The sequence below is a fragment of the Aspergillus campestris genome (assembly GCF_002847485.1).
Source record: "Aspergillus campestris IBT 28561 chromosome Unknown P168scaffold_8, whole genome shotgun sequence".
In the NCBI taxonomy this organism is placed as follows: Eukaryota; Fungi; Ascomycota; class Eurotiomycetes; order Eurotiales; family Aspergillaceae; genus Aspergillus; species Aspergillus campestris.
This window is the reverse complement of record NW_020194343.1, coordinates 72,812-87,771: the sequence shown is the minus strand read 5'-3', so window position 1 is coordinate 87,771 and position 14,960 is coordinate 72,812. Positions and strand designations below refer to the sequence as shown.

The 14,960-nt window shown below is 54.3% G+C and overlaps 6 protein-coding genes across 6 annotated transcripts; 3 read left to right on the top strand and 3 right to left on the bottom strand.

Annotated features, from left to right (window-relative positions):
* Positions 1-171: 171 nt before the first annotated feature.
* P168DRAFT_254953 (U4/U6-U5 snRNP complex subunit PRP6) lies at positions 172-3,343 on the bottom strand (the record flags this gene model as incomplete). Its single annotated transcript, XM_024834431.1, has 3 exons — positions 172-469; positions 570-2,847; positions 2,958-3,343. 3 exons carry the CDS (start codon positions 3,341-3,343, stop codon positions 326-328), a joined length of 2,808 nt encoding a protein of 935 aa, XP_024691515.1. The 3' UTR covers positions 172-325.
* A 541-nt stretch (positions 3,344-3,884) lies between these two features.
* Positions 3,885-5,317, top strand: P168DRAFT_173518 (dimethyladenosine transferase). The gene is made up of 2 exons (XM_024832906.1): positions 3,885-4,311; positions 4,367-5,317. Exons 1-2 carry the CDS (start codon positions 4,183-4,185, stop codon positions 5,111-5,113), a joined length of 876 nt encoding a protein of 291 aa, XP_024691514.1. The 5' UTR covers positions 3,885-4,182; the 3' UTR covers positions 5,114-5,317.
* Positions 5,197-7,345, bottom strand: P168DRAFT_297844 (GTPase-activating protein GYP1; the record flags this gene model as incomplete). Its single annotated transcript, XM_024838208.1, has 6 exons — positions 5,197-5,358; positions 5,418-5,510; positions 5,564-6,447; positions 6,501-7,000; positions 7,087-7,203; positions 7,329-7,345. 6 exons carry the CDS (start codon positions 7,343-7,345, stop codon positions 5,197-5,199), a joined length of 1,773 nt encoding a protein of 590 aa, XP_024691513.1.
* An 874-nt stretch (positions 7,346-8,219) lies between these two features.
* On the top strand, positions 8,220-8,622 carry P168DRAFT_319461 (uncharacterized protein; the record flags this gene model as incomplete). Its single annotated transcript, XM_024840279.1, has 2 exons — positions 8,220-8,263; positions 8,331-8,622. 2 exons carry the CDS (start codon positions 8,220-8,222, stop codon positions 8,620-8,622), a joined length of 336 nt encoding a protein of 111 aa, XP_024691512.1.
* A 1,303-nt stretch (positions 8,623-9,925) lies between these two features.
* P168DRAFT_282707 (heterogeneous nuclear ribonucleoprotein HRP1) lies at positions 9,926-11,516 on the top strand (the record flags this gene model as incomplete). The annotated part of the gene is made up of 4 exons (XM_024835998.1): positions 9,926-9,962; positions 10,024-10,187; positions 10,240-11,314; positions 11,380-11,516. 4 exons carry the CDS (start codon positions 9,926-9,928, stop codon positions 11,514-11,516), a joined length of 1,413 nt encoding a protein of 470 aa, XP_024691511.1.
* A 648-nt stretch (positions 11,517-12,164) lies between these two features.
* On the bottom strand, positions 12,165-14,918 carry P168DRAFT_291091 (transient receptor potential ion channel family protein). The gene is made up of 3 exons (XM_024837344.1): positions 14,554-14,918; positions 12,936-14,489; positions 12,165-12,875 (listed from the first exon to the last, which is right to left on the bottom strand). Exons 1-3 carry the CDS (start codon positions 14,858-14,860, stop codon positions 12,562-12,564), a joined length of 2,175 nt encoding a protein of 724 aa, XP_024691510.1. The 5' UTR covers positions 14,861-14,918; the 3' UTR covers positions 12,165-12,561.
* Between the last annotated feature and the right edge of the window lie 42 nt (positions 14,919-14,960).

Here is a 14,960-nt window from a genome sequence, read left to right as displayed (position 1 = left end):
TGAAACTGGTAGACACGTTTTGAGTGGAAGGATCAATTGTGGATGGTTAACTGATTACTGATGTGATTGATCACTGAAAACTCTATTCGTCAAGAAGAATTATTTTGAATCGACATACTCTATAAACCCAACAGTGAACAAAACTATCCATTCAAGTTATTGACATTGATTGATTGATTGATGAATCCTTGTTGTTTTCTCTAATATCTCCATCTCCCATCAGCTCCGCAACGCCTAGTTGGTTAATTAAACCCGTACAAGTTCAAGACACAGATAGATACGCGTGAAATCCAAGCTAAAATACAAGTAGTACCGTGAAAGTAAATCAGTTCAGTTGGTCTGCTACCATCTTGAGAATCTCCTCGGTCGACTTCCGTGCGTTGGCTGGCTCCTTGGCGATGGATTGCCAGATCTCGCCGTGTTTCGGTTCCGTCGAGATGCATTTGGATACTACGTCTGCGCGTTTTTCCTGGTTGGTGTTAGTCACGATAAATGTGCGGTTGTGAAGGGCATATATAGAAAGAGGGAGGAGGAGGAGGAGGAGGAGGAGGAGACAAAAGGGGACTAACCTCGGTTCCGTGCTGTAGCAAAAATTTATAATACCAAGCCCATCCATCTCCAAGATCGCTGTTGGAAACAATCGCCTTCTCGAACCACGTCATGGCTTTCTCCAGACGTCGTTCGCCCCAGAAGATCCGCGCCACGGTGATGAACAAGTTCGGGTCGTTATCGGCCTTCTTGATCGCTTCCAAGCTGCGAGCTTTCCGCTGTGCGCGTGGCTCAAGGTGCCAGATGCTTTCGCTCCATAGTAATCCTGATCCTGATGCAGGGACTTCCTGTAGCGCCTTGGCCATCAGGACCTTGGCTTGGGCGATGTTGTTCGCGCGTCGTTCGACTCTTACGCTCTCTGTCCACAGCTCGGCGTTCTTGGGGACGGCTAGACGCGCCCGATCGAGTACCGAACGGGCCTTGACCACCGCGCCGGCTTTCTCTTCGAGTCTCGAGGCGAGCAGCCACAGAGGGACGGACTTGGGACAGGCTCGGGTCCCGGTGCCGTACGCCTCTCGCGCTTGCGGGTACTTGTTCTGCGCTTCGTAGATCTGGCCTTTCATCATCCAGAGCTTGTCGGCCTTGGGGTAGAGCTGGAGCCCTTGGTTCACTAAATCAAGCGCCTCGTCGATGTTGCCCAGCTGCCGCTCGAAGGCGGCACTCTTGATCCATACACGATCAGTACCCGCTTCGCGACGAGCGGTGGAAAGCAGCTCTCTGGCCTGCTCCGTTTGCTCCGCATCTGCTTCCAGTTTGACGGCAGCCAGCCAGATGTCTTCGTTGTTGGGGTTCTGGTTGAACGCCCGGCCCAGGACTCGACGGGCATCGTCGATTTCGCCGGACTGCCACTTCTCTTTCGCGAGTAGCAGCCACAGCTCCTCGCTTTGCGGGCAGGCTTCCACGGCCTTCTCCAGGACTTGCCACAGCGCTTCCTTGCTGCCGTGGTTGCGTTCCAGGTCGGCGGCGGCAAGCCAGATAGATCGGCGGTTGACAAACACGCGGAGCGCATAGGCGTAGATAGCCCTTGCGGTTTCGTACTTGCCTCTCGCGATACTCGCCTTCGCATCGTCCATCCAGATGTCTTTTCGGTCGTCGTCCTCGTCCAGACCCCAGCCGAGCGTCTCGCGGATGATTGCACCGCAGGTGAGAATTGCGCCCTCTTCTTCGCACCGCTCGGCTTCGGAGATCCACTCCTCCCGCTTGAGCATGGCGTTTTCCCTTGCAAGGGATTGGACGGCCCTCTTCATCACGTTCACCTTCTCAAAAGTACCCATTTGTTCTTGAAGGCGTGCGGCGGCAATCCAGACTTCGTGGCTGGTGGGGACGGCCTTACGCGCGGTGTTCAGCACCTTTTGAGCCTTTTCAGGACTCTCCAGGCGGGCAAGCGCAAGCCACAATTCAACGGATAGGGGGATCATCTCGACGGCCTTGGCCAGAAGAAGACGAGCACTTTCGGGGTCATCCTCCAGGTTAACGGCTTCCTTCCAGATTGCCACGGATTGAGGGATGTGGAGGATGGCCTGTCGGAGAACGTTCTTCTTCGCACGAACATCTGACTCCAAACGCATGGCCTCGATCCACAGCCGAGTTGAGTGGTCATTGTTCTTGATTGCATTGGCAGCGATAACCTTGGCGTTATGTCCTTCGTTGAGGCGAATGTTCTCAAGCCATGCGTCTTCGCTCTTCGGGCACAACTCACAGCCCTTGGCGATAACCGTCCTGGCAGCCACGATCCTGCCCGCGAGCTCTTCCAAACGTGACAAGGCGATCCAACCAGGCGCGTGCTTCGGGTTGGTCCTCGTCACCGACTCCAGTAGAACCCGGACACGCTTGATGTCGCCAATCTCCACTTCTCCGGCTTTCATTTCCGACTGCGTAAGACTGGTAAGGTAACCCTTCGGATCGATGTTGGTCGCACTTCCAGAGGCGGAGTCCCCAGAAGACCCCATCGCCGCTTGGTCGAGCCTGACCTTGAGCACCTTGTCGCGAGCCGCGCTGATGTCGGCAAAATTGGTCATCGTCCCATCCTCGCCGCGAGCTTCTTCATCTTCCACGGTGGTATTGAACTGCGCCGAGTCTCTCGCCCCGGCAATAACACTATCCGGCACCGCGTAGAATCGTTGCCGGAGGTTCTGCTTCGCTCGTCGGTTCTTCCCCGTCAGATCTCCGACCTCGGGGAGATTGGCCCAGTCGTCTTCGGAAACGGAGGCTAACGATCGTTTTAAATCGGCGAACTGCTGCTGGATCTTCGGGTTCTGTCGTTCGTGTTCTTCTTGCTCTTGGCGCTCTCGAGCTTCCCTGTATGTGGCGAAGGAATCAAGTCGGTCTTCTGTCCAAAATACCGGGGGTGTGATCCCGATGAACAAATGGTTTGTGAAAGGGAACAACAGGCAAGGAACAAAACTAACCTTCTTATCCTCCGTCGCCTATCCATCTTATCGTCGACCTCTCTATAGATCCGGTCCGCTTCATCGTCCTCCTGGTCGAACTGCCCGTAGGCAAAGAGTCCAACCTCGTTATCGGGGTCCTGGAACCGCTCGTCGTCGTCGTCGTTTTCTTCGGGCTTCTCCTCCTTCCCGCCCTTTTCGCGCCCGGCGCCATAGGCTGTCGGAGGCGCCGCGCCCAGTAACTGCGCTCGTTTCGCAAGTGCAGCCTGGATCTGTTCTGGCGTCGGTCCCTCCCGCGCCGGTCCCAGATCTGACCGTGTAGTGAAGCCGGTAGCACCTCTACCCAGACCCGCCACATAATTCTCGGGGGCGGGCTGGCTGAGGAAATCTTGTCGTCCGGACGCCATCTTGGCCGGCTGTTAATAAAGACAGTGAGAATCCAGACAACCTTTGCGACAGAAACGGCGATGGTGATTGCTGCTCGGGGAAGCACTGGGGTCTTTCTCATCTCCAACAAGCATTGCGGTGGTCGCAAAAACCTAACTCCGTCCCGCTAATCTTATCGCCCGTGATCCCCTCCGCATTATTTTTTTTTTTTTCCCCTCTAGAAAAGCTTCACCTCCGACTCGAATTCGAAGACGCGGAATAAGTCTATAACTGGTAGACTCCGTGGAGACACTTATATTTCAGTTTATCTTTTCAATTCCCTAATCGCCGGCAAACCCAGTTCTCAGCACCATGCCGAAGGTGACGCAGAAGAAGCGTGGCGGCTCTGCGCAGAGCCCTTACGGGGACGCTACAGCAAAAGCCCGAGCTGCCAATGCTGTATTCAAAATGAACACGGACGTCGGCCAGCACGTCCTAAAGTAATGATACTTCACCGACTCTGATATACATATGTGCTCTAGCTAACTACGTTTGTCAAGAAATCCAGGTAAGAGCATGCGACGAATCGCAGCGCTGTATATGGCATATCGGCTCTAACTGATCGCACTTCAAGGCATTGCGGAGGCCATCGTCAAAAAAGCGGATTTGAAGCAAAGCGATGTAGGTTGGCATTGAGGAGTGCGCCTCTGGAGTACGCCACGGGAGCGCACCCTTATTATTTTATTTCGTTTGCCGCTGCTAACACCGACTGTTCGCGTCCCTCTAGGTCGTTTTGGAAATCGGTCCCGGTACGGGTAATCTTACTGTCAAGATCCTCGAAAAGGCGAAGAAGGTGATCGCGGTGGAATTGGACCCTCGAATGGCGGCCGAGGTCACGAAACGTGTGCAAGGAACGCCGTCGCAGAAGCGCTTAGAAGTGATTCTGGGAGATGTGATGAAAACGGAGCTTCCGTTCTTCGATGTCTGCATCAGCAACACCCCGTACCAAGTGAGCTCTACAGGTCTAGTCCTCGTGTGTCCTCATGCCTAATTTAGTTGTTCAGATTTCGTCTCCCCTTACGTTCAAACTCCTCGCCACTTTGCCCGCGCCCAGGGTCTGCATTCTCATGTTTCAGCGTGAATTCGCCCTGCGACTGTTTGCCAAACCAGGCGACAAGCTCTACAGTCGACTGTCGGTCAATGCCCAGATGTGGGCTAAGATTGATCATATCATGAAGGTCGGAAAGAACAACTTCAAGCCCCCGCCGCAGGTTGAATCCAGTGTTGTCCGCCTGGTCCCCAAGAATCCGAGACCGCAGATCGATTACAACGAGTGGGATGGACTGTTGCGGATCGTTTTCGTCAGAAAGAACAAGACCATCCGGTCCAGTTTCCTCGGAACGACCTCCGTCATGGACATGCTGGAAGCCAACTACCGGACGTGGTGTGCACAGAACGATATTCCTGTCGAGGATGGGCCGGCGGAGAATGCGGGACCGGATGCAATGGAGGAAGACGACCTGCACAATGATGATGCGGATGAGCCTGAGGAAGAAGCCATGGAGGTGGATGACGACGACGACGTGCCCGATTTCTTCAAGGAACAAGCCAACGCCCGCATCCAGGAAGCTCTCAGGAGTCGGCCGGCCCGCAAGAAGAAGGGCAAGGTGGCAGAGCTCGTACGGGAGAAGATCCGCCAGGTATTGGAGGAGGAGACAAAGCTTGGTGAAAAGCGTGCACGAATGTGCGATGAGAATGATTTTCTAAAGTTGCTGTGGGCCTGCAACCAAAAGGGGTTCCATTTTAGTTGAGGCGGGATCCTGAGAGAAAGATTGGAATTGCTTGGCCTCCCCATATTGTCAAATCTTTGAAAGTCATGAATTAACGATTATCTTCACTGAAAGCCATTCTCGGGAGACCGGTCTCCGGCCGGGCGCAAATGAGCGCGGGAGTCTTGAAAGAGACTCTGCCAAATGAAAGCTTCGCTTAATAGGAGTTCAATATCCTTCTCGGTCCAATCCTTGGTCGGGAGTGCCTGCAAAAACATCATGATTTCCTGCAATTGATTTAGCATGATATCCCACCCCCCGCGGAAACTCTCTCCTCGATGCTCACCTGAAAATCCATCTTCACCAACTGTTCCGACCACTTGACGAGGAATGCGGCGCACACATATAGATGAAATCGCGAGAATCCCTGCTCCTCGGCCTGGGGACTAGTTAGTACATTTCTGTTAGGAGCCTGAAATGAATGGAACGGACCATATATGTATCCCACATCCGGATCGTGTTCTGCACGCTCATTTCCCGCATGAGCAAACAATTCATCCATCGGAAACTAAATTGCATGAATTCAACCCCCTCGTTCTCTAGATGCTTCGCAAGTGTAGAATCAATGCGCATGGTCAGGTCGCGCAGGGCCCCGACCTGCCGGTGGATCCCTGGTTGGGCGTATATATAGTTGTCCTGGATTCCATCCAAGAGCTTGGTCAGGCACCAGAACGAGTCCGCCTCGACGGCATCCAAGACGCTTCTCGGGAGTTGCCCTGGGTCCATGTCCGCCTCAACGTTCAGGTCGGTGACGTAGACGCCGAGGAAGACTTGCCAAAAGGGCGTTACAAGATCGTTGATCCCTTGCACGTAGCCACTGGCGGGATGTCGGATGGCCCATACATAGAGGATCCTCTCCAAGGAGCGCTGCGTTGCCTCGTAACCGTAGAGCTGGATATGAGGGCTCGTTCGAGGGACATCTATGCTGATCTGATGCCATATTGCCTCGTCGAGGCCTCTACCACGCCCTGTGGACGGGGCGGGTGGGGTGGGAGCATTTGGGGCACTGTTTCGTTCAAAGGCCTGGCGGACCCCGTCCAGATATTCCTTGCGTTTCCTTTCGAGTGTCGAGATCCGTCGCTCACTATTCGCAGGCAAATAGCCCAGGAGAAGCTGCCAGGTCATGGCTCGTACCTCGTCCGGGACCCCGGACCACGCCAGATTCCGCAGCTCGGCCAACGGAACCGTGCTTGTTTGTAGGAGACGTTTGAACTTGTTGATCCTTGATATGCGACTCGAATACTGATCCATCTCCTTGGGGGGCGCGTTCTTGGGGGGTGGGCCGTGGTTGATGAGATGTAACGCATTTGCAGGGTCTTGGGAGAGATCAGCTTTTTCCTGCGCGGTGTCCGTGAACGGGGAGGGGTACCTCTCAAGATGTCCTTGTACTGCGGGCGGAGGATTTTCCCCTCGCCCTTCCGAGCAGTTGGGTACATAGGAAGGCCACGTTCCTCAGCAATATCCGAACTGTCGGCACGCTGCCTATTGCTCCCCGAGTTCACCCCAAGACTGGTGGTATCAAGCTTCCCGAGGCCTCCCCCGCCCGGACCGACGGTCTTGGGCTGTTTCGTAGCAACGCTTTGAGCCTGCTTTCGCCGCATGCTGGCAATAGTTGGCAGGCCGAATTCATCTTCGTCATCATCATACACGATATCCTCTTCCTCTTCCTCGTCGTCCACGTCAGCGTCATCCCTTGTCTTGGGGCGGTCCCACGAGTCCATTCCTTGGTCCATAATATCAGTGTATGAAGTGCGAGGGGAGGCGACCCAGATCGCCGGTCGATGAGAGGACGGGGACGAGACCGGCTGCGGGTGATGAGATGACGAGCGGGGTGGCGTCCGTGGGGGAGCATGCTGCTGTGCTATACCTCTGCTCGGCGCACTGATTCGTTAGCCCGCCATGGACAACCCGGGGAGGCTATGGGGACGAAGGGGACGAAAGGAACGAAAACCTACTTTAAGATATCTGCATGCGAATAAGATGCGCCGACCACGGGGCTTTGCTCATGCGAGTTGGGCATACCCTGATTCTGGGAGACTGATCTGCCTTTCCAGAACGGTGAACCTGCCCGTCTGCATTGATCGATCAGCCACGGCAACGGAGAATGAGTTTCGGGAACGAATCAAGACGAGGGTCTCCAAAGAAGACAACGAATGCAAAGGAGCGGGAGGTGTATATGGGAGTGTGCCAGACGTACTCGGAACGGTCTTTCATTTGGCAAATAGCTATCTGTCAGCTACGGGGGTCTTCAGGGCGACAGAAACGGGGATTGCGATGTACGAACCAACCTGGACCATTTCCTGTAACAATTCGGGGGATAGTGTCAGTTTCTTTGGTAAAATTATAAAAATAATCCGAGCCTTTCCTAGCAGCGCACTTACCTGTTGGTGGCCCTTTCTCGTAGCCATGGTGAAGCCGAAATCAGGGTTGGAGTTGATACTGCGGCGACGGGGGAGCGATCAGGTCATCGGAGACAGCGAGCGCCCTCGGGGCAAGGAGTGCGGGGCGCTCAGCGGGCTGTGTTTTCTCCCCTCTTGACTGTTTCAATATGGGAGAACCTTTTGAATTGGTACTGGAACATTCAATGCAGTGATTATTTGAATAATTGGGAACTCAACCACAGGAACTGGTCCTAATGGTCTTTAGAGAGGAGAGAGTGTTGTGTTATTGCAGTGTTATTGCGGTGATTGAGTCGGCCACCTGGGATATAAATTACCGTACTGTATCAGTTCTGCCATGTGTTCAGTGGATATGTGTATTTACGGTAACTGCATAACTCCCTTCACAGCGGATATGAAGGTACTTCAGTCTATTACTGTATCGTATCATACCATACCATACACTCTCCTCATCTCTGGTCCCAACAGTCAAACCTTCTTCGTCACTCTCGCCTCTTCATTCTTCCCTCAATCCTCATCCATCCATCACCTTTCTTTCCTTCTCTCCCCCTTTTCATTCACTACCTTTCCTCATCCTTTCTTTCCCATTCTCATTGTTCCCTTCTCAAGTCTTCTTTTATCTTTGCTTCTCTACGGACTTTGATCAAACGTCTTGACCCCATCCTATCCATCCTTTCGTCGCCGTCACCATGGCTGAACCAGACGACGTTGAAGAAGATCTTTTCGCAGACTTGTTAGACTCCCTTTTCAAACTGTCACTCGATATTGAATCGTGGTCAATCTAACCTATTTATCTGTAGGTACGACGCCGATGAGTCGACAAACCGGCCGCCACCGGCTGCCCCGGCCCCGGAGGTCATCGATACTTCGCACTCAGCGCCTTCAGCCCAACCAACTGGTATCCCCGTAGCACAGACGATCGAGGGTGGTCATGACGAGTTTGATCAAACTCAAAGTGCCTATCAACCGTTTCACAGTGAAGGACATAACCAGAACGGCTTCGCCAACGTGGATTCCGGGCACACCGGGAATGGATCGCATTTCCATGGCGGGCCAGAGCCTCAAGGCACTGGTATCAAAGAAGACGGGTAAGTCATTGTTCAACCTGTTTTGTACTGCATTTCTCGGAGAGAAGAGACAACCCCCTCCTATGTTCCATCCAAAACCACATCCATTTCGTTGGGTAGTGCTCCCATGAGCGCCCTTCGCAGGCATTCGCAGAGCAAAAGAGATATGGGGAATCAAGATTGGGGTGGGATACCTTGTGCCGTCTACATCCTTCTCGAGAGACCATTTCCCTGTCCTTCACAGCCTCGGACTCGTGCCACTTGATAGTGGACTGTATCACACCTGGGAAGGCTCGATATGATTGATGGGATGAGTGGCATTGTGGAAAACATTATAGGATGGTTTTTTCTAGGTGGATGCTTCCGCCGCCACACAAATCATTCACGATGGCTCGAGGAAACGAGGTTGCCATCAGCTGTGGATAAAGATCTCATACACTCTACAATGGTTCAGCTATAAGAAAAGAAAAGAAAGAAAGAACATAAAAGGAAACAAGCACAAGAAAGATCATATCGGCGGAATTATACAGCTTCCCAAGGCCCCGGCTCAAGTGAGATGATGCGTCAGCGATCCGGAATCGATAAGGCAGTTGCGAAGCGAGAGCAGTCAAGTTCCTGACTCCACGAAACCCTGGTCGCGAGCAACTATAGTACAGCAGTTACTATATAGCTTCCTTGTCGATACTTCTTGATAGAGCAGAGCAGAGCAAGGAATATAGTCCTTGACTGTGTGGTGCGCACTCTTGTCGAACAGTTTACCTAGCTTCGGACTCTATTAGAAAGGCACAGGAGCCCTTGGTCAGAGACAGAACAGAAAAGCAATTGACTTATTCCGCCCTGACTTTGTTTCATCAACTTGCGTGACTTGTTTGGTCGCGACGCACATACCTTTCGCCGGGAGTACCTGAGTTGGCCTCGAGTCCACTGAGTCGCCCTGTAAACCAGTGGGAATCTGCCTAGAGCATGGTTGTGATTCTAGTGGGCGCGCTCTTCGTCAGTGTATACATAACAGCAACTGCCTGATGCAACCGTCAAGTCTGTGAAGCGGCGCTTTAGGAGCCACCAACTGCCCGGAAGCCGACATGGGATTGCTCTCAGCTTTGCCCTGAATATCCTCAGACGTCAAAACCCTCAAATCTTGACCCAGTCTGAACTGCCATAGCCGCCCATCTGCATCAGTCGTCTCAGCAATCACTTCCCGTTCTCACTTTCTTGCTTTTTTTCTCTTCTTTTTTTTCCTTTCTCGCCTCTGTTGGACTCTTGATTCGATGCCATGTGATTTATTAATTCCCCAGTACTCTTGACTAACAAATTGGTGGAACAGAAAAATGTTCATTGGTGGTTTAAACTGGGAAACGACAGACCGTACGTTTCAAGTCAACTTGAACTTGCAGTCCATCCATCAGATAGCTAACGCATAGATCAGAATCACTGAAGGACTATTTCTCCCAGTTTGGCGAAGTCCAGGAATGCACAGTCATGCGCGACAGCGCTACAGGCCGCTCCCGAGGCTTTGGGTTCTTGACCTTCAGAGACCCGCGGACCGTCAACACGGTGATGGTGAAGGAGCACTACCTGGACGGCAAAATCGTAAGTCCTCCCCAATATACATAACCAATGTCGCGAGTCTCACACCCGCCAGATCGACCCCAAACGCGCCATCCCGCGCGACGAGCAAGAGAAAACGAGCAAGATCTTCGTCGGCGGCGTCAGCCAAGAAGCAAACGAGCAAGACTTCAAGCAATTCTTCATGAAATTCGGCCGCGTGGTCGACGCCACCCTGATGATCGACAAGGACACCGGCCGGCCCCGCGGGTTCGGCTTCGTGACATTCGACAGCGAAGCAGCCGTCGAAGCGGCCCTCTCGCGCCCGCTGGAGATCCTCGGCAAGCCGATCGAGGTGAAGAAGGCCCAGCCGCGGGGTAACCTGCGCGACGAAGAAGACCGCCGAAACCGCCGCGGCAGGGACGGGTTCCGCGAGGGAAGCCAGGCCGGCGAGGGCGCCCAGCAGCAGCAGGGCGCACAGGGCCAGGGCGGCATGCCTGGCGGCTTGACGCCCCAGATGATGGCACAGTACTGGCAGCGCATGCAGCAATACTTCGCCATGATGCAGCAGCAGATGGCAGCCGCCAACGCCGGGGGTCAAGGCATGGGCGGCGCGGTCGGCATGGGCGGCATGAGCCCCGCCATGATGCAACAGCTGCAAATGAAGCAGATGCAGCAGATGCAGATGGGCAATCCCCAGCAGCAGCAGCAGCAGCAGCAGCAGCCGCCGCCGCAACAGCAACAGCCGCCTCAGCCACAAGGCAGCATGAGCCCCCCTTCGCAGAGCGCGACCCCACAAATGCAGAACATGATGAACCCAGCCATGATGCAGCAGATGCAACAGATGCAACAGATGCAGCAGAACCAAGGCCAAGCCGTGGACCCCCGCATGAACAGCCCCATGGGAGGAGGAGGCAGCGGCGATCCCAACAGCCCCGGGAACTTCTCTGCCGCGCGAGGCGCCGGACCCGGCTACAACGCCCACGAGCAGATCGCCTTCGAGCAGCAGAAGTACGAGCAGCAGCAGGCCCGCCGCGTCATTGAGAATCGGGCCTTCTCGCCTTATCAGCAGGGCGGGCCGACTTCTTGGGAGGGCATGTACGATGAGGTTCCGCAGCCGAATATCCCTACGGGGCCGCAGGCTATGAACCGTGCGGGCAGTATTGGTCGTGGTATGTCTCCTCTCCTCTCTCTTATATCCTCGTTCCCCAATCCTAATCTGACTGATTGATATCAGGCCCAACCCCCCAACCCCAAAGCTCAGCCCCTGCAAACGCCCCCACGGGCCCCAAGAACGCCGGCAAGCCGGGAGCGAACTACCGCGGCGGTGGCCGTGGAGGCCACAGGGGTTTCCACCCTTACGCTAGAGGTTGAACATGCATACATACATACGTCCGATCATTAGGGTTATTGTCTAGTCTTGTCTGTCTTGTCTATTGTCTACAGGGGAGAACCAAAAAATATGTCTCTCCTTCCCTTTCGTCTTGCTAAAACCGTGTTATCAATTCCAACTCCAATTCCAATTCCATTCTTCTTGTTGTTTTCTTCTTTTTCTTAATTTGTTGTTCGCTATGCTGTGCTATGCTATGCTACGTCCATGGTGCGCCCCTGGTTTCCAACCTTCGTTTTTTCCCTTGTCGCATTATCATATCGTATCCGTCCTGTCTGTCTGTCTAGATTATAACATAGTATTCGATAATGGAACTTGTTTTCTATTGTATCTCCTCATCTCATCTCTTCATTATCGTATTTATCGTTATAGTGTTTAGGATTGATTATGGATGGGATTCTGTTTAGTTCTAGTATAGTCTTTTATCTTCCTTATATCTTCCATCCATTCATTGAATGCCATTGTTCCTCACCTACTTATTGAATAAAGTAACTTGGTCTTCGTATTTGAATGTCCATGATAAGTGTAGGAGGTACACGCGATCCGCTGGTAGATTGGTTGTGCAAACATAATGAATGAATGACTGACTGACTGGCTAAACTTCTATTACCGTTGGTCTGGGAGACTGACAGCGTGCTTGTAATTCGGTAGATGGTGGTTTTTGCATGCCTTGGTAGAAACCTACCTAGGTACATGCATATTACGGATCATGACCCTAAAGCAAAACGAATGCTGTAGATGGGCTACTCTATCCATAGAGGATTAGATGATATCGCTAAGGCTAGAGCTAAGGATGAATGCAGATATATGCTGGACGAAAGGCACGGCCCCTCGGGATACTGTCAGAAAGGAAGACACCGCTCATTACTGTCAAAAGGAGAAAAAGAGTGAAAACATGCTAATGCTATTTAAAATGCTTGACAAATGTCTGGACGCCTCCAACAGATCAAAGAAACAGATCAAGAAACAGGGCAGACATGCCAATAGGGTATTTTTACATTCCTCGTGACCGTCCGTCGACCTGGTGGTCTAATACGCAAACCCGTAGCCGGGTTTCGTGGCCGGGCGGCCATCGGGAGAGCTCTCCCGCGATTGTCGACTGTCCCGACTCATGTTTCGAGCGTGGCGGGTCTCCATGGCGTAGTCCGGTCCGACCAGTCGATCGGTGCTCCGCGTGCGATCATGCCCCGACTTCGAATCGTGCTGGTCCCGGTAGGGCGCGTACGGCCCCGTAAAGTTGAAATGGCTCATCTCGGCGTACTCCTTCCGGGGTGGGTTCTCCATCAGCAGCGACTCCCGCGCGTCGAGAGGGGTCAGATCGTCAATGTCCCGACCATTTTTCTCTGTAAATCCTCGTACGTTAGCATCGACGGCGTGACGGCACCAGGGAGGGTTCCACTTACCGGCTTCCTTTCTGCGCCTCGCGTGGGGGTTCTCGCGGCAGCAGAGAATGATGGCGTTGGTGGCGATGAGGATGGCCAGAATACCGGTCAACGCCGATTGGACGGCGATCAAGACGATCCCCGTGACGGTTTTGGTGGTCTGGGACAGTCCCAGCTCCTCGACAAACACCAAGACACAAACGACCGACAAGACACGCACGACCTGGATGCTGATGTTGATCCACTGCGTGGACTTGGCGACGTACGGCCGGTGCCACAGCAGGAGGGTCAGCATGAGCGCCTCCACGATCAGCTGCCCGACCGACTGAACCAGTCCGTGGCCGTTGCCCCCCGCGATAATGCAGCCCTTGGCAAACATGTACACGATGGCGGGGACGAACAGCCACCAGTAGTCTTTCTTGTAGTTGTCGTAGAAGAGGCTGTACTTCTTCCAGGTCTCCCGATCTTCGTATAGGCTCGACGCATCGCCTTCCGACTTCTTGTACTTGCGGGCCAGGTAGGTGATCTTCCAGGCAAAGAAGCACAGCACGGCGGTGAAGATGGCGAGGGTGACCGCGGCCAGCACTTTGGCCGCCCAGGAGTCCCCGCTACTCAGCTGGTAGACACAGTAGAGGACCCAGATCCCGTAGAGGACGAGAATCAGATTGGTGACGGTACGACCCAACAGTCCCCAGTAGTCTTTGCGGAACCCGGTGAGTTTCTGCGGGAAGGAGCCGTAGAGCGCCCACGCCTCCAGGATGACCTTGAAGAGTAGAATCCCCACGGTGATCACGGCAATGACAATGGCAAAGATCACCAAGACGGTCATGAAGGTGTTGGCCTCGGGGATCGTCAGCTGCTCCGCGTAGGCCTCCATGCCCGAGACGAAGTGTTTCAGACCCCCCGTGTCGCCGTCGCCGCCCCCCTCTCCGGCCGACGGGTCCGAATCCGCCGAGGTGGACAGTTCGCGCGTGGCCAAGTCCAGGGCGCCGACGACCAGGGTCCACCCCCGCTTGGCCTTGGTGCCCGAGTCCGAGTCGGATGAGTTCGAGTAGACGAGTTTGGCGTCGCGGAGGAACTCGTAGCTGTTGCCGGTCAGGTTGCCGCCGGTGGTCTGGCGAAAGTTGTCGATGGACTGTTGCATCTGGCCCCACGGGATCAGGCCGGTGCTGAAGGCGAAGTTCTTGGAAAAACTGCGGTAGACGGCGGGGTAGCTGACGCTGAGCATGCCGTTGGTGGCCATGGTATGGAACCACCCCATGACCTCGCCAAAGCCGGGACTGGTGGAGTGCGCGCCCGGGTGACCGGCGGTGCCCAGAGCGGAGAGCCCGCTCAACGCCAGAGCCGCGCCGGCCACGCCGGCGGCCGCGTAGGAGACGCCGGGGATCTTCATGGATTTACCGTTGGTCAGTTCGGAGGTGATGCAGGCGATCTCCTTGCCACCGTCTTTGGATTTCAGTTGGAGTTTCGCTTGGCCGTCCAGGTCGGGGATGGCGAACGCGATGGACGGGATCTGTTTGGCGAAGTCCTCGGGAATCTCTTGGGTCCCTCTGGCGGAAAAGGTGCCCGACGGAACTGTGCTGGGGTTAGGATATATACGCTTCTTTCAATGCGTGACTATAGGGGCTCTGGGACGTACCTGGGCAAAGTTGATCGATGTGGTTGTCGGCGCTGCAGGGATCGAATTCCTTGTTGTAGACTTCCTTGCCGTACGCGGTGACGGATAAGGCGGCGGTGACATTCTGTTCCTTTGCATTGGTGCCGCTCACGTCGAAGACGACTTCTCTGGTGGAGCGGGAGTAGGTGATGTGCAACTTTTGGACCTGGATCTGGGCGCCCGTCAGGCAGGTGGAGGCGCCATCGGTACTCAGGGTATCGGCGGCCAAGGTGGTGGGCAGCAGGCCCAGGGCGATCAGGCCGAGTTGGGAAAGATAGGCAAGCCGCATGTCGGCGGTTAGACTGGGCGGATATCGATGTCAATTGACAAGAATGCGGGAAAAAAAGTGAGGTTTTTGGTTTGCCGTTTGGCTCGCGAGTCTCGACGAG

Excerpts from the sequence above, each read along its gene's own strand:
- P168DRAFT_173518 (XM_024832906.1), top strand. The coding sequence starts at position 4,183 with ATGGCGGCCGAGGTCACGAAACGTGTGCAAGGAACGCCGTCGCAGAAG. Across the intron at positions 4,312-4,366 it reads TCAGCAACACCCCGTACCAA|ATTTCGTCTCCCCTTACGTT; the intron begins GTGAGCTCTACA and ends TTAGTTGTTCAG.
- P168DRAFT_291091 (XM_024837344.1), bottom strand. The coding sequence starts at position 14,860 with ATGCGGCTTGCCTATCTTTCCCAACTCGGCCTGATCGCCCTGGGCCTG. Across the intron at positions 14,490-14,553 it reads CATCGATCAACTTTGCCCAG|TTCCGTCGGGCACCTTTTCC; the intron begins GTACGTCCCAGA and ends ACCCCAGCACAG. Across the intron at positions 12,876-12,935 it reads GAGGCGCAGAAAGGAAGCCG|AGAAAAATGGTCGGGACATT; the intron begins GTAAGTGGAACC and ends GAGGATTTACAG.